The following is a 26,488-nucleotide window of genomic DNA, read 5'->3' on the forward strand; positions in this document are numbered from 1 at the left end:
CTATCGCTATTTATCGAAGAAGACTCTGAAATAGTTTTATAATAATTATTATAACTTATCTATTTTTATTAGAATTTTATATTTTTATAACAATTTTAATAACTACCAACATTTATTCACCACGTAAAATAAAAATAAAAATATTGAGTCTACCCCACGTCTATCCTGCATCATAATTTTACATTTTTTAAATAAAATTAGAACGGCACTGATAAACCGGAATTCAAGTCGGCCATATTTGAGGCCCATCGCGGTGGACCTAAGATTTTTGATATGCTCCTTCCTTAGTCTTCTTATTCAAAGAAAGGACAGTATAAACTATTTTGACAGACGATATCCAGAAAAGTCACTTTATAACATTGAATTAAAATGACCGATAAAAATTGTCTCTGTTAGAATTATATCATAGGAGAACCTATATAGATTATATTTTTATGTCTTTTATTGTTTCGGAATAAAATTAGTTATGTACGGCACTGTCTTTGACACCTCAATTCAAACAAAACAATATTTATGCACTATTTATATATGCGAAATATATTGTAAATATTATCAGGTGACGATCCTTTAGATAACGCTATCTTATCTAAAGATGTTCTTTTATTTAATTTATATACTATATACCTAACCCATCTAGATAATATTATTTAGAAAAATTCGATATAACGCTAAACAGAGGCGTGTCAAGAAGAGTTTTTCTTAATTTTTAATTTGTTTTTATGGTATATTGTTACAATTTTTGTTTTAATACCTGTACTTAAAACTCTCTAATATTTGTTAAAGCCAATGACTAAAGAATCCAAGGACAAATAACACCCGAGAGCAAATTGTGACGATGACACCAAACAGTGCCGTGGCACATATTTTTCTTAACCTAGCTGTTTGAAGCAATATTTATATTTTTTGATAATTGTTTTGACTACGCCTATGGTGTATCATCCTAATTAATTACGAAAAAAACGTATTAAAATGTTAACAAAAGGTACAAAACTAGTATCGACGTATAGCACATATCAAGTACATATACATGTTAATTGAAATTGAAGAATAATTATCGAATTCAATAAGTAAACGCTAAAAAGTTGGAGTGGACTGTTTATTTACCTATGAAACGTAACTCCTGGCTCTTTCTTATCGCTGCTGCTTTTACACTTGAAAGCTGAACAACTAATCAACATTGTAATAAAGTTTATACAAAGTTTACTACACACAAACTATTAAAAATCGCTAAAATTGTCGCGGGTGACCAAATGACTCATTGTTTGCCACCAAAACAAAAAAAAGGTCACAAATTCTGCTGCAGCCCGTATAGGGACGTTACATGTCCTTATATTCTTTAGTCATTGGTTAAAGCTGTGTAGCATAGAAATATTTAAGAAAATATTTTTTTTTCGTTCACCCTGTGTAATAATACACTGACTGAGTAGGACATTGTATTTTGTAAAGTCCTTAAAAACAGAGTATAGGTACTCTTGCTATTATAAGCATTTTGTGCATGCTGTTTACTATAAATTGTGATTAGCTAATGTTTAAGCATTTAATACCTACAATATCTTCCATTTATGTGATACGATATAATATAGTGTGGTTTTGAAAAGTGTACACGTTTTTGTATGTGCATTATACAACAATTTGTAATCATTGTTAAATGTTGAATGTAAATATTGTCGAAAGTTGTGCCTTATTTGGTATTTTTTTATTTGGCAGTATTCCTTTTTAGTGATGTATTTGTATTGACACAAATATTTCCAGTCCTATATAACATCATATTATAAGTTTTTTAAAATAATTATTTTTAAGAATCTTTATCTCTATTAAAATAATACTCTTAAAATCAACCAGTCACGTGATTTGAACTTAGACTAAGTAGGACTTTTTTATAGAATTAAATAAAAGATAATATCTAATTTATTATGTTTTTTTTAAACGTATATTGGTATTTTAGATTGCATTATTATCAATCCTGTAAGTTCTCTTTTTTTACAATTATATTGTAGTCCAAATTGTATTATAAATGGATTTCAATAAACATTACATTAGAAAAATGAGTTTTATTAACCTTCATGTAAATTTGATTAATAATCTTGATTTTCTAATATTTTTAAGTGCACCTCTGCATGCTTTAGTATTTAAGATAGACAACCAGTAATACACATAGTGCGTGCTCATTGGATTTGCTTGGGATTTGCTCACTGGATTTGCTGTCTGCAACATTTTACGAGAAAACGAAGGTTTGCTGAAGTAAATAATCAATTACTTTTCATTCTGTCCGGTTAAAATATGATTTTTATGATGATTATTTGCTACTAATAGAAAATGCAATTTTACTTCTTATTGAAAAGTTTTTTAATGGTCTGTTATGAGAATATTCTTTATTATACATTTTTGGGGCAAGTGCGTTTTTGTGTATTATATTTAGAAGGTCGTAAGCTTTTAAAAATAAACAAGGTTCATATTTAAATAAATAAAGTTGTTGATTTGCAGAAATGCATGTAGTTTAAATTTGGCGGTTAAATGTCGTGTGTCCTTGTTCCAATTGGTAAATTTGTATAAGTCTATCTCTCTTTCCTTTGTCAGGTTGGCAAACCCAAACACAAAAATCGAAAATTTATCAAAAATCAGATCTACCAACGTTACAACTCTACGTTATTTTCTTTCAAAAAAATATAAACTTTCATACATTAATCATCAAAAAGGTCGCGAAGAGACCTTAAATAGTTGATATTTTGCAGGCGTATCTCGAAACGTTGATTGGCATATCCCGCCATGTTTTAGTGCGTACTTTTGACGCAGCAGCACTTTCGCTATGAACGGAACGCTTGTGGTGATTTTATTAAAATTCTTTTCGTAAGGTAAAGTACACAACAAATTTTTACTCAAAAGCTTAATGGCACGTTAAAAGCTACATTTTTCGAAGTAAACATATATTTTTCATTGCAAAATTTTAGTTGACTTTTCGCAGGCATCCTTTTTCTTCACGTCTGTCTAATCGGCCATCTTGCTTGACAGCGAGGCCATTCTTTTCTTTGCATATATCGTTGAAGCTTGTTCCAAAAAACCATTTTTTGGCGCTAAATATAAAAAATATTTATTTTTGAAAAGTCGTTTGAGATTTGACGAAAAATGGCCTTATTGTTCGGATCTTTTTTAGGTGACACAAATAAAGCTGAAAGTACTAAATTATGGAAGAAATTGGAAAAGATACCGGTCATAAGGCCAGCGTTTCTATGCCTTCTTTAGACGCTACAGATTTTCCAGTTCCAACCACAACTTCTTCGGCTTCGAATGCAGACCAGACGCCTTGTGAATTTACTTCTGCAGAGTCGTCAGTCGTTCCAGATCCTTTAGCATCCGCATCAGACATTATTACATCTGATTCTGTATCATTCAGTTCCATTGATACAGCCTCAATAGAAACCACTCAGTCTGTAGAAGTGGGCTCCGCTGAGGATAATTCAGACGCTGTAGTACAACAAGAAGAGGCCCTTGATACTCAGGTAGTTATTTGCATATAGGCATTAATTTGTAATAAGTAAAATTAACGTTTTTGTTTGTCATAGGTGGAGGAAGACCCTTCTATAGCGATTGATCAATTTATCAAGAAGATTGCTGATGAGCAGCTTAGTTCTAAACGTATTGGATCACAAGATATTGATAACAATGATGGAGACAAAGGTTTAGATACAAACGAGAAAGAAAACAGTGAGGGTTCTCAAAAAGACACTGATAGTTCAGAACAAATTCCGGTACTTGTGAGTGAAACTAATGAATTAGAAGCAAATTTCTCCTTGTCAGAAACAATAACAGCGGAAGATACATTAAATGAAAATACAAACCTCGATACAGAGGCTTCAAATGAAAAGGTTTCTGAGACAGTATCGAGCAAGAATTTGGGAGTGAGTGAGAGTAAAGAAGCAGAGTCTATGGAAGTAGATAGTGAGACTCAGAAACAATCAGCTGAAATGACCCAGAAGAAGGACTCAACAATTTTATCAGATGTAGAATTTATGCAGGTGATGTTTGAGCAAGATTTAGTTAGTTTAGATTTAGCTGATCATTATTATTTTACTGTTTCTTTAACCTGCTTATTTTTAGACTGAATCTATAGAAGAGATTCAAAAGGAAATCGACAAGATGCCCCCGAAAAAGAATTCAGAAAATACACAAAATGGTAAATTTGACGAATCGGTAACTAGTGAGCCACCCGAGGAAAACGTAGAGCAAATATTAAACGATGGTCTTGGAGAAAAACCCGATGAGCCAGTATCAACTGATTCCTATAGTGAACAGGATACATCTGGAGTAGCTAGGGATCAAGTTCTTATTGAAAGTAATACATTTAAATCTATATAGAAATATAACAGTTGTTTTTATTTTAAACATTTTTTTTCCAGAGGCACAAGAAGAGATAAAAAAGCTTGATGTGCTGGTTTGTGGTGAGTGCCACAATTCATTTATTTATATTGAGGAATTTAGTGAACATAAAGATGGCAAATGTTCTAAAAAGTCGGCCATTACTGCTGCATGTGACAACGATGGTAAACCTCAAGTGTGGGGTTACGTTTTGTGGAAAACAAAACAAACTAAGGTCAGTATATTAACAAATAATTAATTTAGATGGTTTAAGAAATACCTTGAGTTGCATTAGATTAATTTTTATTGTTTAATATAATAATTCTGTCTTTTTTTATTTAATTTTTAGGATCTTGGTGAGAATGCATTATCTGCTTGGACGTTGTATCAAAAATGGTGCAAATTGCCTGACGATAATAAGACTGCATGGATTACCGCCGGTCAGTCCATACAGTATGCTACGAAAATTGCAAACGCCAAAGTAACAGAAATTAAAGGGAGACAGAACAAGCAAGTTATGGTTCAAAAGGTAAAAGCTTTTTTTTATACACAATAAAATTTTAAAAATTTGAAAGATAAGTAATTTTGAGATTGCTTTTAGTTTAAACTAATGAAATTTTGAAATTAAAAAGTGCAGGACTTTTAAATCTTTGCGCTTATTTTTTGCACTCTTTGTATCATTAATTTTTAATAAATAAAATTAATGATAAAATTTATATTATTTATTTCAGGTTGATGAGCCTCCGCGTCCATTACCTATAGAGTTTGGTAAGTAAATTTTTATTAAATAAAAAACAATTAAGGTAACGTTTTTATTTACCTGTTACCTGGTTTCTAGTTGACAGCAACAAGGAGAATTCTGACGACTTGGAAGAGGACAGCTCACCTAGCAAGTTTGTCAAAAAATCAATAAACGTACCAGTCAAATTGAATAATGATGTCACAATTTTGCCAAGTAATAAGGTAACATTTTTAAAAAATAAAAACGAGGTTTCCTATTTGTAAACAAAAATAAATCATTGATTACAGGTTGGATCTGGTGGTTCTGATCGTACCAATACTGCAATTAGGACAACCAAGGTTCTGTCTACGCAAAAACAGGAGTACGTGGTGGAGAAAATTGTGGCTAAGAGATTCAATCCCAGGAGGAAAACATGGGAGTATAACATCAAGTGGGAGAACTTTCCATCGTAAGTTTTAAAAATGTTATTTGTTATTTGATATTTTTATATTTTTTGAAAAAAAATTACAATATTATTTTAATATACGGGGTTATCTAAAGTTTCTCTCTAAAAGCTCTAAATAAAATAACCTGTCAATAGTAGTTCATATTTTAAAAAGATTTTCATAGATATACAGGGTGTTTCCTAAGTAGTTTAAACATTTTAGGGTGTGATTCCTCATATCTTTAAGACAAAAATTTATATGAACGTGGGGTCCAAAGTAATCTCCTTTTTGATCTACAGGGTGTTAAAAATTTAAAGAAAAAAAATCTTGATTGTCAATATTTTTTTTAACAAAATTGATCTCTTTAGTTTTTCTTTTACATCCAAGGTTGCCAGATATCCCGTCTTATACAGTATGTCTCCGTATTGTCTTTACAAGAGGAAAAACTTTTTTATTATTGACATTTTGACGAAAATGTATTCTTCATAAAATTTTTGCTTGTTCTAAAATGGTTAATCCCGTTTGTATTTTTCGTAATTTCCATACCGTTTAGAGAAAATTAAGAAAAACATAAAAAATGGTTGAATTTTCCAAAATCCAGGGACATACTGTAAATGAATATCAAGGCGGACTTTTAGTTGATTTGTTTTCTCAAAAACCGCTTATCTTAACCGGTTATCATTTTAGTTTGACCCACTTCAGAGTAAAGGGGACTATCTAATGCGCTACTAATATACAGGGTGTTCCATTTAAAAAGTTTTTTTTAGTTTTAAAAATCTGACATGTGACACCTACTGTCATTTTTGATAACACTCGCAAAAAGTTGTCTGAAACTTCTACAATGTTATACTTGTTTTTTGAATGAATGCTTTAACCCAACAAACAAAAAAGTTATAAGCTTTTAAAAGTATATTTTCTTGAATAAAGCAGTGGCGTACCATTTATTTTAATCAAATAATCCAGGCGTGTGTCCGTATGGATGCCACTGGTTCATATTGAAAAATAACAGTTAATGATAAAAGTCTGCTTTTATACCTACCACGCAATCAAAATTGAAGAAAGTCTAAATAGAATAGAGAATATCTGAATAGTTTCCGACATATTGCAAGAAATTTGATTTTTTTTTTAAATTTTAACACCTGTCTAATCTACAGGGTGTTAAAATTAAAACTTGATTTCTGTTTTTTTTGTTAAAGCTTTTAAACACTATACAGTGTCCGTCAAAAGGTTTGCAACAAATTAATCCTTATTTGTATTATAAACGAGAAAGTTTGTATGTATGGATGTTTAATATGTTACTCTTTCACGCCAAAACTACTGAATGGATTTTAATGAAACTTTACAATAATATAGCTTATACATTAGAATAACACATAGTCTATAATTTTTAAAGATTTTGTGTGAATTGTTCAAAATATAACGATGAGTGTCAAGTATGTAAGTAGGAAAAAATTCTGCAATTTGCGAGCTATTCTGGCGTGCGCTGCCAAAACCAATGGACGGAAACCATTATTTGGACAAAAATAAATATTGTAATAGATATTTGTAATTATTAGTGATAAATCGACAGTAGATTTATACTGCCGATATATTTTGAATTCAATGTTTATTTTTCTCAGTGAATCAAACACTTGGGAGCCTGTAACCAACCTCACCCACTGCAAAAAGATGCTGGACCAGTTCGAAGAACAACTGAAGCGAGTTAAGGAGGAGAAAGCTAAACAGCTGCAAACCACTCCCAAAGGCCGAGGCAGGCCTCCGACTAAGTACAAGACGACCCCGGCTCAGCAGTACGTCCCTATCGCTCCGAAAATGTCTATCGCTCCAAAGATCAGCAATGTGGTGGGCGGAGTTAGCGATGATTACGGTGGCGAATCTTCTAGCGGGTAAGTACTTAAATTATCTTAAATTTTTTAACTAACCTAACCAAAACAAAAACACTTATACCTATAATAAATAACTATTGTTGTAATGTATAAAAAATGGCGTTTACTTCATTTTTTTCCTTCGTGCTGGCAACTCTTAGTTTTGGGTCGGTATTTACATGTGTGGAAGTAAATCGCTAGGGATCTTATTAAGTCGGAGCGTTGCCACATTTCGCCGGTACGCCTTTCCCTATCAAGTAAAGTAAAATCACAATCGCAAACCGCTTATTTTTAAAAGACTTTTTTTCGAAAAGATAACTAGATAAAATCATCAGATATGTTTCTGAACATCTGAAATGGTATTATAAGGATATCGTTAGGGTGTCCATTTTTTTTATAACGAGAAAACGTCAGTAATCGCGATAATTTAAAAACTCAATTTTTAAAACATAACACGCGATAACTCAAGAACCACTTTAGATATTGAAACTTTTTTTTTATTTTGAAATGCGGATCTTTTACAAGATGTTTAAATAAGAAAAATTCGATAGGCTTGTTTTTTTTTCAAAAATTTTAAAGCACCTGTCCATTTACTTTTAGTGTGTAGCGATTTTTAGCAATCAAGTAAGTTTTTTATTTATAAGACTTTCACATACTGTCTGCGTATTTTTGATTGAATTAGTATTTTGATTGAAAGTTTTTGAAAAAAACTACAATCAATTATTTCTAATGGATTTCGAGATATTGATTTATTAATTTAGAGTTCTAATAGCGCGATCACTGTCGAACACCAACTCAATTCCACTTATTTTTACCAAAAGTGCAAGCGTTTCTAACTTGCACTTATTTATTTTTTCGTGTCCAACTCAGTATATGAAAAAAAATGAAGAAATACAAAAATACATATATAAAATATACAAAACGGCCAAATTAATAAAAAAGGCACATCATACATTTAAAAAAAAACATAGTCAAATAATCAACATAAATAGGAACAAAACTTGTACAGAATTAGATAAACTACAAAAAATATATATGCACACAGCGGTTATATACAGGATATCCAGTACTTGGCACACTCCAGAGCGTTGGTATTTCTCTCCGCCAGATCACTCTGATTGCATATGTTTGGGAGATTTGGGCATAAGAGAAGATGCCTCATATTTTGTTCCTCTCCGCATTCACAGGATACAGGTCCGTCAAGGTAGCCCCACTGGTTCATGTTTGTCTTGCATCTGCCAACCTGAGTACCTGAGTATTTTTTATTTATGAAGATTTTCACATACTGTCGGCGTAGAAAATATAGCAGAAATATTAAGAAAGTTTTTGAAAAAAACTACAATCAATTATTTCTAATGGATTTCGAAATATTGATTTATTAATTTAGAGTTCTAATAGCGCGACCGCTGTCGAACACCAACTCAATTCCACTTATTTTTACCAAAAGTGCAAGCGTTTCTAACTTGCACTTAAAAAATTACAATCTATAGGGAAAATTACAACGACTCGTTAATAAATAAACAAAGTATTATAAGACGTAAATAAATCGTGAAGCTGAACGCATGATGTACACCCTTTCTTAGAATTTTAAGTATGTCCTGATCATAGTACTGATTGGGTCAACCGGCGACGAATCTGCTATATCCTCTTCCATGTCTCTTAGCAATGTGCACAGTTTCTTGGTTTATTTCATACGTTTGGCAACGTTTTTACTGTTCTCTCTTTGTTCAGTACATTATAAACGCATTGTACTCTTCTTACATACGGAACGACCCAAGACTAACCTTTGCCAGCCCTTAGTATATTTAATATATAAAGAGCAAATAAAAGCATTTACTATAATTTCCTTTTCAGACGTCCACAAAGGTCCAGCAAGCAAAAGGCTCTGAACCAAGTGAAGGCTTGGTGCGGTAACATTTCCGATGACGATTCTACTGGCGTTAAGCGCAGACACGAGGACGACAGTGACGAAGACTATGACGACAAACGAATCAAACTCGAAGAGGATTCAGAAGAGTCTGACAAGGAAGTTACCAAACCGAAAATGACCATCAAAAAAGGTGAGAATCCTACAAAATTTACTTAAAACATTAATGAAATTAATTAATTAGGTATATGATTTTTGTAAAATATGTATAGCATATATAAATCTGGAGTTCTGTTGTGTTAATTCTAATCGAGCAATAACAGAGTATTTTCCAGTGCCCAAAACTCCCGCTGTGACCGTGAAGAACGGTAGTACCGGCACGACTCAGCAGATCTTGCCCTCCAACATTTTGATTCCCGACGCCAATGGAGTGGTACGCATCAATCAGAAACAACTGCCTGCTCTTAGTTCCGGGGTTTATATCATGTCAAAAACTGCAGGTAAGATCATATTTCATGTTTTTTAGGGTTCCGTACCCAAAGGGTAAAAACGAGAACTCTATTACTAAGACTTTGCTGTCCGTCCGTCCGTCTGTCACAAAGGTCTATCTTATGAACTGTTATGGCTAGACAGTTGAAATTTTTACAGATAATGTATCTATGTTGCCGCTATAAGAACAAATACTAAAAACAGAATTAAATAAATGTTTAGAAATAAAAAAGTATCTAATGTTGTATAGATAATGAATGGTACGGAACCCTTCGTGCGCGAGTCCGACTCGCACTTGACCCATTTTTTATTTATATTCTTTCGTTATTTGTATTTATGAATATATTATTATTGAAATTAGGAAGACTAAACAGAAATCTAAATACTGTGACGATCTTTGTTTTTATGTTAGGTATTATTAAATTGGATTCATCCACGTCCAAAGTAGCCACGAGCGGTGGACAGACTATTGTCAAAGTGGCGCCAAAGATTGGACAGACGCAGATCAAAATCGTCAAAAAGGATGGCAACACTACCAAGCAGATAATACAAGTGAGTTTAGCATAATATGGCAACACTTGATGTTGAGAAAAATAATGTTGTTTAAAAAGGCTTACTTTATCTTTTTCTGTTTTGTCTTATTTTTTGTGAAATTATTTAACGATTTCTTTGCAGGTCTCTCCAAAAACCAGTGTTTCATCTACACCAGTGAAAGTGACACCAGTCAAAGTGACGTCACAACAAAAGTAAGTTCATTGTTTTAGTTTAAGCCTGGACTCATTTTACTTACTACATATTGGCAAAAACTAGTCCATTATGAAGATTATTCTAAGTGTTATTATGGGTTATTTATTTATTTATTGATGTACATCTTACAATGCCATAGCAAGTAAGAGGGTGCTATGAATGCACAAACTAATAATCACAGAATTTAATGGTATAATGTGCTTATCAATCAAACTTACTTCTCTGTTTGCAGTCAAGGGTAGTAAAGCCTTTTTGTCGCGTTCTCGTTCAAAATAGTTTATCAGGGAAGCTACAAGCTTGACTTCAAAAGACAAAACACACGTTATAACACGAATCAAAATGCATCATCTTCCAAAACGCAGGGTATTTGACATAAGTTGCCACAAAATTATAACCTATAATATGGTAAGACTTTGACAAGCCTCAAAAATCTAAGGGCGAGTTCATACGCATTGGCGTCCGTGTGTCGTTCATCGTTCCGTCAAACCAATAAAATTGAAATATGATCTGTCATTTTTGAAATAAACCAATAAAATTGGTTAAAAACAACAAAAGACGACGCGTGACGGATTTATATTTAAACCCATCTATAGTTAACTTAAAAAATATTAGAAACTTTTTTTAGTAAAATAAGTAGATTGATATGGGACATCTGCTTTTCTTCTGTCATCGTCTGTCGCAATCTTACCTGAGAAAAAAAACAGAGTATATACTTTAATTCATAGCCTACAGCTAAATAAACACTCTCTTTATCCCTACAGGGTAACTCCCAGAGTACGCAAAATCTCCTCGTCCGGCGAGAGCGTGGCCAAGGTACTGAAGAAACTCGCCGAAACGACGTCGACGACCGTCGCCGCCGCAGTGACCAAGGTCCAGGGCGAGCCGGACAAGCAGCGCGTCGAAGACGAGTCGGACGACGGCCTGGAACCCTTGCCCTTCCCCTCGGAGGACGAGCCTCTTCCGGAGCCGGAGAGTCCCCAGGGGGAGTTCCTGCTGGATCCCTCCACCGGTAAGATCGCCGGCAGGGAGTACGTGGACAAGCCGGTGGTGATCAAGGAGGAGCCGGCGCCTGCCCCTCCTACTACGAACGAGTTGGAGAATATCGTGAAGTTGGCGGCGGCCGATATTACGGAGGAGGATCTGGAGGGTGATATTCAGGTGAGTGTAGTATTGGTTGGTTATACAGATTAGAAGTAGAAACGTTTCATATTCGAGTTTTAAAGAAGATGTCTATACAGCTAGAAACACCCTGTATAAAATGTCAGTATACAGTTTCCGGCAATAGGGCGCGGGGCATCTGTACCCTATATAAGTTAAAATATTTTCCTGAAATACATCCCCGTGCATACTTTAGGTTTGTACTTAAACAAAATTCCCGAGTTTTTTATTCTAGGAGCTACAGATGCCCCTACGCACTTTTGCCGGACCCTGTATAGTCGGTTTGTTGACGCATGTTTTTATTACAGAACGAAAGCGACCCGCTGGCTCTGGAAATCAAAGAATCCCACCCATCTCCAATTCTTCATAGTATTAAATCAGATCCCAATACGTCCGGCATCAGACGAGTGGTCAAATATACAACCGGTCAGGGTATAACCGAAGGTTCTATTTTGAACAAGGCATTGACTCAAGGTAAGCTTTTATAATTTTTTTTAATTTTTCTATTAAAATTTCTTAAAATTTAGGCAATCAAAGGGCTATTATATCTCCTCTCAAAACAAGCACGCCTCAACGTGGTAGAGTAGTTCAGCAAAAAATTCTCAATTCTTCCATTGGTCAGAGAACTCCGCAGCCAAAACCCGTGGTGAGGCACGTTATAACTCCACAAACTGGACATGGTAAGTGTTAGGATTAACATATTTTTTTATACATGCTTGTTTGTGGTCATAATGTTCTTATAAAGGAACAGTACAACATTAATATTGATAGATTTGCGCATTCTCCTCTGTATAGAACTGTTCCATTTTTATATCAGGTAACGTAGGACGTCCCAGGGCTGTTGCCCCCAAACCTAGATTCAACTTGACCCCTCAAAAGCCTCTCCCATCACCTCTTCAACCTACTAGGACTTACTCTACCCTGGGTGGACCACGTCAGGCCGCTGCAGCAACTAACAAAGTCCAAGTTTATTCTACAAAGAGCGTTTCAGCTCCTATCGGTGCAGGTCCAAGAAAAATTGGAGGAACTACTGTGGTCAGGTATGTATTATATTTTGTTAATAATATATATTGTTAAGTTCAGAAATTATAAATTATCCGTTCAGAGCCTCATAATTAGTGGAATAAATTAGTGGTTTCAATTAGCGTAGAAGTTTGTTCTTTTAATTTCAATGTAAGCATTCAGATCATCTAAATTAGTGGTAGTCATTTTCAATTAGTAGAAAGAGTTAACAAACTTTTGACTTTTCCACTATTCCGGAGTTTAACCATAGTTTTTTTATTGCAAATAATTAATCTTCATACAATTTTATGACACCCGTATTTTTTTATTTTACTTCAATTTCATCCCATTTTTTAAAAAAAATTAATCAATATTAAGAATTTCAAATTTACACTTTTGCAATCTCTGACGTCACCTATCAAAAGTGTCACGGTTTGCCATCAGGTACAAAGTAGATATAAAATTAATTGTAAAATAAAACTTAAGGAACTTACGTTAAAATGATCTTCACAGCAAAATATCGTACTTTTGCTGACATATCGTTGTCTTGCCGCTTCAAACCAGGCTCTTCGACGGCTTTTATCCAAAGGAACAGTTATAAAAACTTTTTCTGGAGAGCCTTCAGAGTTATTTAGACAGCCCTTTACAAAACAAACTTTAACACCCTTCATTACAAAAATAATAAAGAGGGTACAATAAAACAAAATTGAAAACTCAAAGTATTGCACGCCAAACGCAAAATCCACAAAATACTAATCTAACCTCGAACCCTCGAACGTCTCAAACATCTGAACAACTTTGGTAGTGTTTAGTGCTACGATAAAAATGGCAGTAACCTGTTAATTATAAAAATTTAAGTTTTAATTTCTAGTAGTAAAAAATATAAAAGTAAATTTAATATTGGGGTAATAAAGAATAATCCCGCAAAAACGATCTTAATAAAAATAGAAAAATCTGACGTGATTTTAAGATATATTGTGTAAATACTGTAGCAGAGAACTAGACACGCCATAATATTATTCTTCAGAGGCTCGCGCCCTCTGTCAACTATTCAGTCAAATGCTGATAGGTGACGTCACAATTTTCTACGCGTCATTTCAAACCAGTGAAATTTGTATTGAATTTGATTTATTATTTATTCCTTAATTGTAACTTCGTTGCATTTCTTTTTGTATTGAGGGAGTACTTTTTAATCACTTCAATTGAATTTTATATTAAAAATAACAAAAATTTACTATGGTTAAACACCGGATTATACTTCAAAATTTGCGGGAAATGTCATTTTGGCCTTTGAATCTTGAATGTTGTTGGGGAGTTTGGAAGTTAGTAAACATCAAAAACTAGATGATACAAGTTTTAATAGTATTACAGCCAAAAATATCTAACTTGTCTCTTGCGTCATTATAGATATGCAGATCTGACGTGCAATTACTTAGTGACTTGTCCACTAGGTGTTTTGTGAAATGTTGAGCAAAACTATGATTTATAGTGTTTGACTTCCGTGTACATTTAATAAATTTGCAGTTTACTTTACTATAGTCAGTTAAACTGTGTGAAAAACTGTAGAAAATGTTAACCCTATTAACAGTTTTTTTTTCATCTAAATGAAACAGGATTGGATCACCCTGTAGAAAATTACCGTTATTCATAATTTATTTTTATATTTTAACAGTTTATTTCTAAATTTACTTCAAGAGGTTTGTTGGCCTTCTGTAATATATACTACTTAGCAATTAGCACTTCTTTAAAAGTTTTTATGACTATTAATATAATTATTTCCATTCTCTTCCACTTTACACTTATCTGTAAAATTTTAAATCTATTACTACTCCTACTAAGGTTTGAAAAAAGAGAAATGGACAGAAAATGGCAATTTAGTAGCATTTAGAATTGTTTCAGAGTTGGAATGTAATGGTTTGCTATTTATTTCTTGTTAATTAACTTTAAAAGTGTGGGTAAAGTGAAAAGATTTAAAAATTAACAAACTGTAGTGGATAACATTTTGTGTATTGGAAAGAAAATTATTAAGTTGTTCATCTTCTCAAAGTGGTAGTTCATGATCAAATTTAAATGTGATTAACAAAATCTATGTGAAAACCACTACCAAACAATCTTTATTTGTGACTTTTTTTGGTTATTTATTATATGATAATCTAACAGCTTCAAACGAATTTTGTTTTATTATCTTTAATTTTATCTTTGTAGATCTGGTGGCCCAGCAAGTGCTGTCCAAAAGACACCGCAGTACGCGCAAAGACAGCAGCCCGCTACCAGAATCGTTCAAAGAGTGGTCACTACCACCAGGAAATCCGACGGAACCATCATCAGTACCAGGACATCGCCCGCTAAGGTGGTCCAGAATGTACTGTCTAAACCCAAAGCTGTTATAAGTATGCCCAGTTTGACAGGTACATTCACATATTGCTATATATTTGACAAGATTTCCTCTGAAATTTAGTCTTAAGTTACCTAATGGTTTTGTTTTTCCTGATGTTTTATTTGATGTACCTTTCTTACTAGATGACGATTCAGCTGTCGGTACTCTCACAAAGACCCAGAAAGTCCTCAGTCCCAAGAAAGCCGTATCTACGCCCGTCGCTGTTGTTAAACAGGAGATTCAAACGCCGGTAGTAACCGCACAAGAAACAGCGTCTGCCGAAACCCCTGTCGCTCAAGCCGAAGCGGTCACTGACTGGTCGTCATTCACGATGGCCGACGGTGACAATCCCATTTATATCACCGGCGACGACGGTACCATCTACCAAGTAGCTGGACAAAACGAACAGGTAAATCACAGCGACCTTATATAGAAAATAATCTGCCAGTTGGACAATTATAGTCTATCAAACGACAGAATAGTCTATCAAACGACATAATAGTCTGTCAAACGACAGAATAGTCTGTCAAACAACCTTTGAATAAGAAGACTAAGGAAGGAGTATATCAAAAATCTTAGATCCACCGCGATGGGCCTCAAATATGGCCGACTTAAATTCCGGTTTATCAGTGCCGTTCTAATTTTATTTAAAAAACGTAAAACTATGATGTAGGGTAGACGTGGGGTAGACTCAATATTTTTTTTTATTATTTTACGTTGTGAATAAATGTTGGTAGTTATTAAAATTGTTATAAAAATATAAAATTCTAATAAAAATAGATAAGTTATAATAATTATTTATAACCATAAACATCCGATACGCTACTGAAGCAGGTAAGTCAAATTGACGTATCTGAATTCTTTGACATCTAATCTTTGACAAGTAGTAAATAAAAGCAAAAATGCAAGAATAAATATATAATTAGTTAATTTAAGTGAATTTCCTAAATGATCGATTTACTACACGTATGTATATTATATAGTCACTTACTAGCGAAAAGTTGTTCCATTATTTCACTCGATTTTTGCCGAGATCTACCGCACGCTACACAACCAACTATTTTAGAGTCTTTTTCGATAAATCGCGACAGTGTCACTGTTAATTTAAGTTCTGCCACAATTTCCATCTAGATTTACTACCTTTATACAACTATCAGTAGTAGAATAAATAATAAATAACATAAAATAAGCTCCGTAAAGACTGACAAATCCACAAAATTTCAAATCAAATTCAAATGTGTCAAATGAATCGTCAAACAGAACTGTCAAGGATCCCCACCCTAGAGTCCTTTTTCCGCCCACCATACATGGATAGCATTATGCTCCTTCCTTAGTCTTCTTATTCAAAGACTATAACAGAAATTTTATTTAGATTAAAGCTGCAAAAATTAGTTTAAAACGATTTTTATTATCGCTATGTTGGTGACATTGCGCCACGATCAGCAATGTTGTTGTTTATTATTTGACAATTATCATAATGTCAGTCATTATTTTGTATAATATCGTGTTGTTAAATCTTTGGGAGTAATTCTCGTTTTATTTTGCTGATTTTCATATTATTTTTTTAAAAATTGTACTTTTAAGCACAAACAGTTCTTTTAAGAACTAAATTTTCGAGTTTTTGTATTGAATTTCTTCAAAATTTTGTGTTGAAAATATGCCGAAGCATTTAAACAGTCGAAGCAAAGAGCTTGTAGTTTTCCTGATAAACTATTTTGAACGAGAACGTGACAGTAAAGGTCCTTTGTTACCTTTGACTGCAGTCAGAGAATTAAGTTTCGTTGGTAAGCACATTATACCACTTTCAAAGTTATTTCTACTTATTTCGATTTGTAGCGAGTAGCTGCTGCCTTCAATTTAAATATTGCTACTGTGAGTGTTAGTGACTACTGTTAATAAATAAATTAATTATTAAATTAAAAATAAAACGTAAAAATCTTTAAAAAATTATGTAATAAATATATGGTTTCCCAATGTTACATTAAGATTCATCTCATAAATCCATCACAATCTGGCAGCGCTGTCGCCATCGCTTGTCACTCAAACTTGATTACGTGCATCGGAAATTGTTTTGCGATTACTTTAGTTTATTTTATTTTACGAAGAAACAAGTTGGTACAACTGGAAAGCAAAACATTTGATTTTTTCAGGGACAGACCATATTGATTACGCAAGGTCCGGACGGACAACAGCAATGTCTGTTGGTCACTAACGAGATTGGCGAGGTTCAACCTGTAGAGGAGGCGGCGGGAACTAGTGAGGCCAACCCAGGATCGGTGTTGGGCATATCAGAGGAGGCCCCTCTTATGGCATGTAAGTAGATTTATTATTTTTTGAAGATTTGATGATTCGGTGTCTTTTTTACGGTTCCGTACCCAAAGGGTAAAAACGGGAACCCTATTAGTAAGACTTCGCCGTCCGTCCGTCCGTTACAAAGCTCTATCTTATGAACCGTTATAGCTAGACAGTTGAAATTTTTACAGATAATGTATCTATATTGCCGCTATAAGAACAAATACTAAAAACAGAATTAAATATATATTTATAAATAAAAAAGTACTTTCACTAAACATTATCTTTTAAGTAAGAATTTTACATAGAATATTTCAAGTCCTCGGTGGCCGCGTGGTTAAAGCGTTAGGACTTTACGCTGCTGTGAGGTTGGAGCCGTAGTAAGGCAGGTTCGAATCCTAGTCAAGGCGACTTTTTTTTAATTTTTACATATGTATTTTTACTTTTTACATATTTATTATTGATTAATACAATTTTCAAAATAAAAACATTAAATCACCACAATACACCAAAACACTTTTATTTTACACTGGACGCGCGTTTCGCTAACCATGTTAGCATCATCAGCAGATGATTATAAACTAAAGTACAATCTACAAGTTAAGTGTTTATATACTCGCTCAGTGGGCACCGAGTGGCCGTGGCAAAATCTAGCCAACCGAGTCAGAGCCAACTGAGCGTAACAGTTAGATTTCCGCCACTAGAGTAGTAGGAACAAAGAACTTGAAGGAATTGGACCGTTGACTCTGTTCATACTATCTTTACATTTATTAATTCTGATGCTTTCATATGCATCTAATTGCCTGTAATTTGAGACTTCTTTAATTAATTTTAAATTATTAAGATCTATACAATGTTCTTTATCAATAATATGTTCGGCAACGCAAGATTTATCCGGTTTACCATATCTTATCTGAGCTAAATGTTCTTTAAATCTAGTTAATATTGATCTTCTAGTTTGCCCAACATATTTCTGATTACAATCTTTACAAGAAATTTCATAAATACCCGACCTTTCTAGTGGAGGTGTTTTATCCTTTGGATTACCTAATAATTTTTGTAATTTATTATTAGCACTATACACAAGTTTATAATTGACATTCTTAAAAATTTCTTTTAGACCACGGGATAACTCTCATCAAACGGTATCGAAAAATATTTAGACGTATCTTTCTCCACTTGAAAAGTCGAATTTTCAGAAATCATTAACCTATACCTACGTTTTCTAATTAATTTATCAACTAGTGAAGGAGAATATCCATTACACTCAGCTACATTCCTAATGTAATCTCTTTCTATTTCATATCTTTCGTTGGAAAGTGGGAAACTAAGTAATCTATGAACTTAGAAATTTAAACTAGCCATTTTATGTTCAACACTATGATGTGATTCATTAGGAATATATCTGCGTCTGGTCGTATTTTTCCTATAGATATCAAATTCCAGGCAATTATTAGTATTTCTAATAACTAATACATCTAGAAATGGTAATCTGTCGTTGTTCTCAATTTCATGCATAAATTTAATGGAAGGAAAACGATTATTTAACTTAGAAATAAAATTATCTATGGTGTCTGAATGTGTGTCAAAAACAGCAAAAATAACAACTGTAATACAATTTTTAGTAATGTGTTTCTTCATTTTTTTTAAATTACTTATACGCGCATTCAAAATTTCAGCTAAATCGGAAAAAAGTTTATAATAGTATAGTGTCTAATGTTGTATAGATAATGAATGATACAGAACCCTTCGTGCGTGAGTCCGACTTGCACTTGACCAATTTTTTAATTTCAACTGTGTCTCTCTATATAGCGCCAACTGAACAACCTGTTCCGGTATCTATAGCGACAGCAGTGACCCAAGATAACGCTAGTAATATAGTGCACGCCCCACTACACATCAAAACTGACAGTACCGAAGACACTATGGAAGGTATCGAGGAGGGAATGCAGGATCAGGTCGTAGCCCAGGTGGTCAGAGCCGAACCTCCAAGCCCAGGTAAGAAATGTTTCTTTCTTTTAAACTTTAACATGGCGATTAAAAAATTATTTTATTATTTTTTTATTTTACGCCTATAAAACTATTTGTTATACGTAAAAAACTATTTTTTACGTGTAAAAAAGTATTTCTTACACGTATAAACTGTTTCATTATTTTTTTATTTTACGCGTATAAAACTATTATTGTTATACGTAAAAAACTATTTGTTGCACTTCTATTTGTTAAGAAAACTAATTTTTACTTCTAAAAAACACTTTTAATTTATTACTTTTTCAAACATGTCCTTCAAACCTTTCAATTTAATAGCTGTTAGCCTAGATCATATATACTTTGGTGGATAAATCACAATGGAAACTGTCGCAAACATATCAACGACTTCCATTTATCCTTAATTCCTTAATTCTTCCTTTTTTTTTTGTTGCACACGCGGTGCTTCTACTCTATCTATCCTTGTCGAGAACCTATCGTCTGCGCGCCAAATTTGAACAATTTTAAAAATTTAATTTGTAAAATGCTTATATTTGAACAATAAGTTGAATGTTTACTGTCAAAAAAATTAAATTATATAAAAAATACATTTAGCCACTTTGTACAAATATCAATATTCTTAGTAAATCTAACCAGAAAGTATGCATGTGGCTTAATATAAATAAAAGAACAACTGAATACTTTACTTGCCTATGAAAAGATAATTCGGGGACCTTTATATTAGAACTTCCACACACCAAACACTTTCTAGTCATTTTACGAGTATTTGGAAAGTCCAACGAAAAAAAAATAGAAATATAATTGCACAAACTTAAAATTAATTTCTCACTGAACACACTTGCATCCTTGGCTATATAAAAGCAGTCGATAAAAGAGTAATTAGGACAATTTTTAAATTGAAAAACGCAAAAAACAAGCGTCATTACACAAAGGATTAAGATTATGACATATGATTCTGATAATATGATGACAATGAAAAGTTGGTTTCCATAAAAATGTATAATTTGTACTTTCTAAAACCGTATAAAATTGTTATTATTTTGGAAATACGTGCAACTTTTAATAAGGTCCTCGAGAAAGACAAACCTATTGAACGTTTCATAAGTGCAATAAAGAAGGTTTGAAAATGGCATGTCTGATGTTGGAGACATATTTTTTAATGTTAAACTTATGGCGTTGATTTATCCACGTAAGTATACTAAGAGCTGGCAAAGATTAGTCTTGGGTCTATTAGTATGTAAGAAGAGTACAATGCGTTTATAATGTACTGAACAAAGAGAGAACAGTAAACACGTTGCCAAACGTATGAAATGAATCGAGAAACCACAAAACACATACACAAGAAGTGCGAGCGCCTTGCTAAATATTGGAAAGTGAAATTGACGTTTAAATTTGACACTGTTGACAAGTATACTGCTACTAGCGACCCCAATATCGCTTGTAGGAACTACGGACTAGATTGTCACGCATGGTGGGAAGTTCAAAAAAATAAAAAAAATTAATTCTTCATTTATTTTTAATTATGACATACATAAAAACACAAAAAATACACCATTTTTTAAAAATATGTTTAATATCATTATCAAATATTCAAATATACAACAGAAATTAATTTCACCACAATAAATTAATAAATTAAAAGAATAATGTTACAAGTAGATCAAGAGACAAAATTAATTATAACAAAACTGAAAAAAATGGCGTCATAGATGGCTTAGAAATAAAAGATATATATCATAATTTTGAAAGTAAAATTATATGGGAAATGTCATCGATCATCATTTTTATCATAGTGCTCTGAGAAATCTAGATAAACAAAGAATAATAAATTAAAAGTATTCCAGGGGAAAAGAGAGGAAAAACCTGTATCGTCTCTGATATCTGTCAGGGTGTATTGTAATCTTTTTGCTCGAAGTTTTCAGGTCGATCAAAAAGATGACATTTACAACAATACTTTGCCGTAACTTTCACAAATATCAGAGAGAGTAGATACAGGTATTGCCTCTCTTTTCCTCTGGGATGCTTTATATCTGTTGTTCTTTGTTTATCTATATTTCTCAGAGCATAATGCCAAACACGACTACAGTATACAATAATTTCAATATCCTAAGTGGAAAGAAAAAGGTATCCATAAAATATATATTTTACTATCGGTCCTGGGATGAAAAAATATAAAATTCAATTTGATTTGATGATCCTTTTCTGTCACCTATATCAGGAGAATGACAATGAGCATGTTAAGATGAAAAAAAAAGTTTATCAACCCTTACCTACACGTTAGTCCGAGGAGTTTTATCAAAAACCTATATTTGCCTAAATAATTTATGTATTAAATTTGCAAAGCAAAATGCAGCGTGTAAACAAAAGAAATAAAATGGCGACAAGTCAACGTCAATGACCCGACAAGGAGAAAAGTGGTGTTCGAATAACAAATTATGGTTCACCAAAAATTGTTTTTGTCTCCTTTCAACGCACACTTTAGAAAGAAAAAGAGATGAACTGTAATACTGAAAGAACGTCAAGGTTTAATCTGTCACTCTTGTCAATAATTTATCGGTAAGGAAGATTCCTAGAAAATCGCTTGTAGTCAAGTTTTCAACCATTGCCAGTTCTCCCATAAGAAGTGTCATCCACCTGCGAGAAACTGTGCACATTGTTAAGAGACGTGGAACGGGATATAGCAGATTTGTCGCAGTTGACCGGTCGACCCAATCAGTACCTCTGTCAGTACTTAAAGTTCTAGGGAAGGGTGTACATCATGCGTTCAGCTTCACGATTTAATTACGTCTCGTGATACTTTATTTGTTTATTCATTAACGAGTCGTAATTTTCCCTATAGCTTGAAAATTTTTAAGTGGAAGCTAGAAACACTTGCATTTTTGGTAAAAATAAGTGGAATTGAGTTGGTTTTCGACAGTGGCTATTAGAACTCTGAATTCAAAAATCGATATCTCGAAATCTATTACAAATAATTGATTGTAGTTTTTTCAAAAACTTTCTTAATATTTCTGCTGCTTTTTCTTCGTAGACAGTAAGTGAAAATCTTTATCAATAAAAAAATTACACGACTGCTGAAAATTGCTATGCTCTAAAAGTAAATAGATGGGTTGTTGTACCGGCAACGCCGCAACAGCACTCCGTCGCATTTCTCTCACTCCGACTTAGTAAGATCCCTATGCGATTTACTTCCACACATGTAAATACCGACCCAAGACAGTTGTAAGTAACAGTAAGTAACAGTTGCCAGCACGGTATATGATCTAGGGCTGTCAGGAAGAAGTTTCACTTCAAATATGCGCACATAGTGCACACCAAATACGTTTTAATAAAATATACGGAGAGTACCGCTTAAATTCCTGTCCCGATGTTGAAGGATGGCTATAGAATGTCAATGCATTTCCTACATAAGTCTATCCTTGTTCGGGAGGAGGTTTTCTGCGCTTGCTCGATCTGTAAGCACTTTGATTGGACAGTTCCAAATCATATGATATGTTTTGTTTTGGTTTTATTTATTTTAAGTTGAGGTTAAAGACGTTCTAATAATTGAATTAAATCTTTGGAAAAATTGGAAGTTTTTTGTTAAATATTCTGAAATCAAATAAGTTTGATAATGTAACATTATGCGCATATTTATCAATTGAGATATTTTAATCGTATCCAACATGTTATGGCAAAACACTTTTTCAACCAAAAGTTTTCAGATATCTTCGATTTAGTTATTTTCGAATGTTTATTTTGTTTATATCTATTACAAACTCAAGGAGCAACAGTTTTTTACAAGTAGTGTTAATTTTGATGCTGGTGCAATACTTCTACTCGTTAAAATAAGTTTATTATAAATATTACAGACATTTAAAAAAATAGGCTATGGAATAGGTATATAAAAATTATTTTATATCTGTCTCACAATGGGGGGCTCCTAGTAGCGTAATAGGTATCTGCAGTGCGATTCTGTAAACATTTCCCTGTCTAGTGACTCATCAATCGTATACAAATAGCATAGGCTCGATAGGAAATTTCTTGCTACAGAGCTTACAGAATCCCATTGCTGATTTCTAAAATTCTTTTTCTAGATAGGCTTCCCGCATCGAAAAACTCCTATTTTATGGTATGTAATTAGTATTCTGAAGGTATTAAAATATTTTAATATCAATATAGTTTTTTCACTGAAACTCGAGTTAAATCTTAATATACATTATTCATATTGTCGTTTTAGAGATTGTGCTTTTATACTTACTATTATGAAAATTTACTGAATAAAATATATAGTTGCAATCCTTTTACTGAACTCCTTAATTTCTTGTTTTATGAGGGGATAATTTTTGCTTATTTAGGTACTAATTTTAATCAGACCATTTTTTAATGAACTCATTTATATTTATATCATATCGTTCTAAGTAGACTTTGTTGTGTTAGACAATTATTATTAAATAAAACGAATGAAAAAAAGTGACAGGTACGATATTTTTTTTTTAAATTCAAAAAATAATTTAGTAAAACCACAATTATTAAGAAATTGTCTTAAAAACTTCGTAGTACAAATTGCATATCTATTTCACTTTTTTTAAAATTCAAAAAATAATTTAGTAAAACCTCAATTAAGGAACTGTCTTAAGAACTTAGTATTACAAATTGCATATCTATTTCACTCGACTTAAAAATTGCAGCAAAACAAAGTATAACAGTACATTTTTTACTGTCTATTGTTTCTTTTACTGCCCATGTATTTATGATCAATAATCAACATCAGTCCTGGTTTAAAATGAAACAAAAGTAATTCTTTATTATTAACATATTTTTTATTAAACAAATATAACTAAAAGTATGTACATATTAAGTTTATACATAAATCAAGCTAGATACAAAAAATATAATTATTTACATTGTTGCATTGTAAATACTCTTTTATATTATGAAAAAAAAACAATAATAATTTACAATAAGACAGTTTGTGTGTAACTGTGTAAGCATTATAATTAGCCTTATGTAGTCTCTATTTTTAGTCTTTACATTATAATGTCTTTTTTATTTTAAAATAGTAAGACTAAATATAATGCTTTTAACAATTATTGATTTTTGAATAAAATTAGTTTAGTATATTTTTGTCTTATATTAACATCCCTTTCATTTCTGATTTTGCTTTCATGATACAAACGAACATCGAGAAAAATTTCTATTATTAATTTGGTTAGTTGGCTTCTACCACACAAGAAGCAGTAGCCCATTCCCATTGTTCTATTAATTAAACTACAGCAAAAGTCTTTAAAACTAAATCACAAAATTGTCAATAAACGCACAAAGATTAAAATACAAACGAAAACACAGTACACGTGGAAAACAGAAAGTTAGAGAAAACTCTAACGGCGACTGCCCAAGTCCAAACTGAAAACAAAATCCACGCCGACGACGCGTCCAAAAATAAATCGATAACCCATCTCGACACCATTCGGCCAATAGAAAAGTAGCATTTCGGCGCATGTGCATTACATCCATCTACTGAACAAGGATGGACTTATGTCAAACTCGATCTTCTGTCCTTCAATACTGGGACATAAATTCTCTCATTGCTCTTATGGGGAGGCCGCAGTATATTTTAATTAAAACGTATTTGGTGCACACGCAATTTTTTTTAAATCAAATTTTTTTACAGGTGGCACGCATAAAGTTGTGGTTATGTTACCCGACGGCAATCTGATGATGACCCAAGTTTCACCCGAAGAATACGCTAGTTTAGAATTAGAGTAACTTCTATGTTAAATATAAACGTAATTTTTGTGCATTTTCTGTTCAAAAAATGTTCATTTAGTTTTCTTTACACATTGAAATTGGTTTTAAATTATTTCTTTTTCACCCCAAAATAACTTTGCAGTTTTCGGGAAGTTATATTTTTCCCTTTTATACATTATTAAGCTGCCTAGTTATTTTATTTTGTGAACTGGGTGCGATGTTCTATGTAACTGTACAAAATATAGCTGTAGCGTAGTTAAGTAGTGTAGCAGATTGAATTTATCTTTAAATAGTTATATATCTCGTATTTTAAATGGTTGTTGTATTGACATTTTAACTTTAAATATTTTTTTTATCTATTTATCACGATACTTCAACGTCATAGATGGTTTATTGTCCAGAGAACTTGTTTTTTTTTAAATATATTTGACTTGAGTAAACGCAGGTCATATTTTTGCAGATTAAATTAGGGAGAAAAATGTATGTAAAACGCTCGAAGAAAATTTATGTAAATTTTTTGTAAATATTGTCTACCTATGTTATTCTAGGTAATAAATCATCAATAAAGTTTTTTCTAGTATTTAAATTTGAAGAATTATTACACCCTTTACTATTTCCCTTTTTTATGTAAATCCGTTTTATGAATCTTTTAAATCATCACAATGAATGAATTTAAGATAGCGAGCTGTTCTCCATTTTACTTTATAGAGTAAATTATTGTAATATATATTTAAAGCTGCAAAAATTAGTTTAAACCGAATTTTATTATCGCCATGTTGGTCACATTGCGCAGTGTTCAGCAACGTTGTCCCTTATTATTTAACAATTATCATAATGTCAGTCATTTTGTATAATATCGTGTTGTTAATGAATTTTTGGGAGTAATTCTTGTTTTTTGCCGATTTTCATATAATTGTCTTTTTTAAAAATTGTACTTTTAAGCACAAACAGTTCTTTTAAGAACTAAATTTTCGAGTTTTTGTATTGCCTCTCTTGAAATTGTGTGATAAAAATATGACAAAGCATTTAAACACTTGAAGCAAAGAGCTTGTAACTTTCCTGATAAACGTGACAATAAAGGTCCTTTGTTAGTAGTCAGAGAAGGAAGTTTGATTGATAAGCACATTACACCACTTTCAAAGTTATTTCTACTTATGTCGATTTGTAGCGAGTAGCTGCTGCCTTTAATTTCAATATTTGTACTGTGAGTGTTAGCGACTACTGTTAATAAATAAATTAATTACTAAAATATTGATTATTCAATTAAAAATAAAAATCTTTAAAAAATGATATATTGTTTCCCAATTTTACATTAAGATTCGTTTCATAAATCCATCACAATCTGGCAGCGCATCGATTGTCACTCAAATTTGAAATTGTTTTGCAATTACCGTATATGCTTAGTTAGGGGTTGTTCACCACATACGACACGGAGTATTGTAGCTAAATGATTAG

The 26,488-nt window shown here is 32.5% G+C and overlaps 1 protein-coding gene across 3 annotated transcripts; it reads left to right on the forward strand.

The window, feature by feature from the left end:
• The first annotated feature begins 2,695 nt into the window (after nucleotides 1-2,695).
• Nucleotides 2,696-25,619, forward strand: LOC115877767. 3 transcript variants are annotated; one of them, XM_030894078.1, is made up of 23 exons: nucleotides 2,696-2,852; nucleotides 3,152-3,497; nucleotides 3,561-4,013; nucleotides 4,096-4,330; nucleotides 4,395-4,588; nucleotides 4,703-4,882; nucleotides 5,085-5,121; nucleotides 5,192-5,316; nucleotides 5,383-5,543; nucleotides 7,140-7,406; nucleotides 9,240-9,445; nucleotides 9,576-9,752; nucleotides 10,154-10,293; nucleotides 10,417-10,487; nucleotides 11,250-11,646; nucleotides 11,955-12,120; nucleotides 12,174-12,326; nucleotides 12,464-12,686; nucleotides 14,854-15,056; nucleotides 15,169-15,434; nucleotides 17,176-17,338; nucleotides 19,130-19,315; nucleotides 24,957-25,619. In XM_030894078.1, the coding sequence occupies exons 2-23, from the start codon at nucleotides 3,183-3,185 to the stop codon at nucleotides 25,049-25,051; spliced, it is 4,413 nt and encodes a 1,470-aa protein (XP_030749938.1). In that variant the 5' UTR covers nucleotides 2,696-2,852; nucleotides 3,152-3,182; the 3' UTR covers nucleotides 25,052-25,619. The 3 variants fall into 3 exon arrangements, with proteins under 3 accessions (XP_030749938.1, XP_030749940.1, XP_030749939.1); XM_030894080.1 differs by having other exon boundaries at nucleotides 9,588-9,752; XM_030894079.1 differs by lacking the exon at nucleotides 2,696-2,852 and having other exon boundaries at nucleotides 3,002-3,497.
• The last annotated feature ends 869 nt before the right edge of the window (nucleotides 25,620-26,488 follow it).

This window comes from Sitophilus oryzae, unplaced genomic scaffold (assembly GCF_002938485.1).
Source record: "Sitophilus oryzae breed Bouriz unplaced genomic scaffold, Soryzae_2.0 scaffold_1498_pilon_pilon, whole genome shotgun sequence".
Classification (NCBI taxonomy): domain Eukaryota; kingdom Metazoa; phylum Arthropoda; class Insecta; order Coleoptera; family Curculionidae; genus Sitophilus; species Sitophilus oryzae.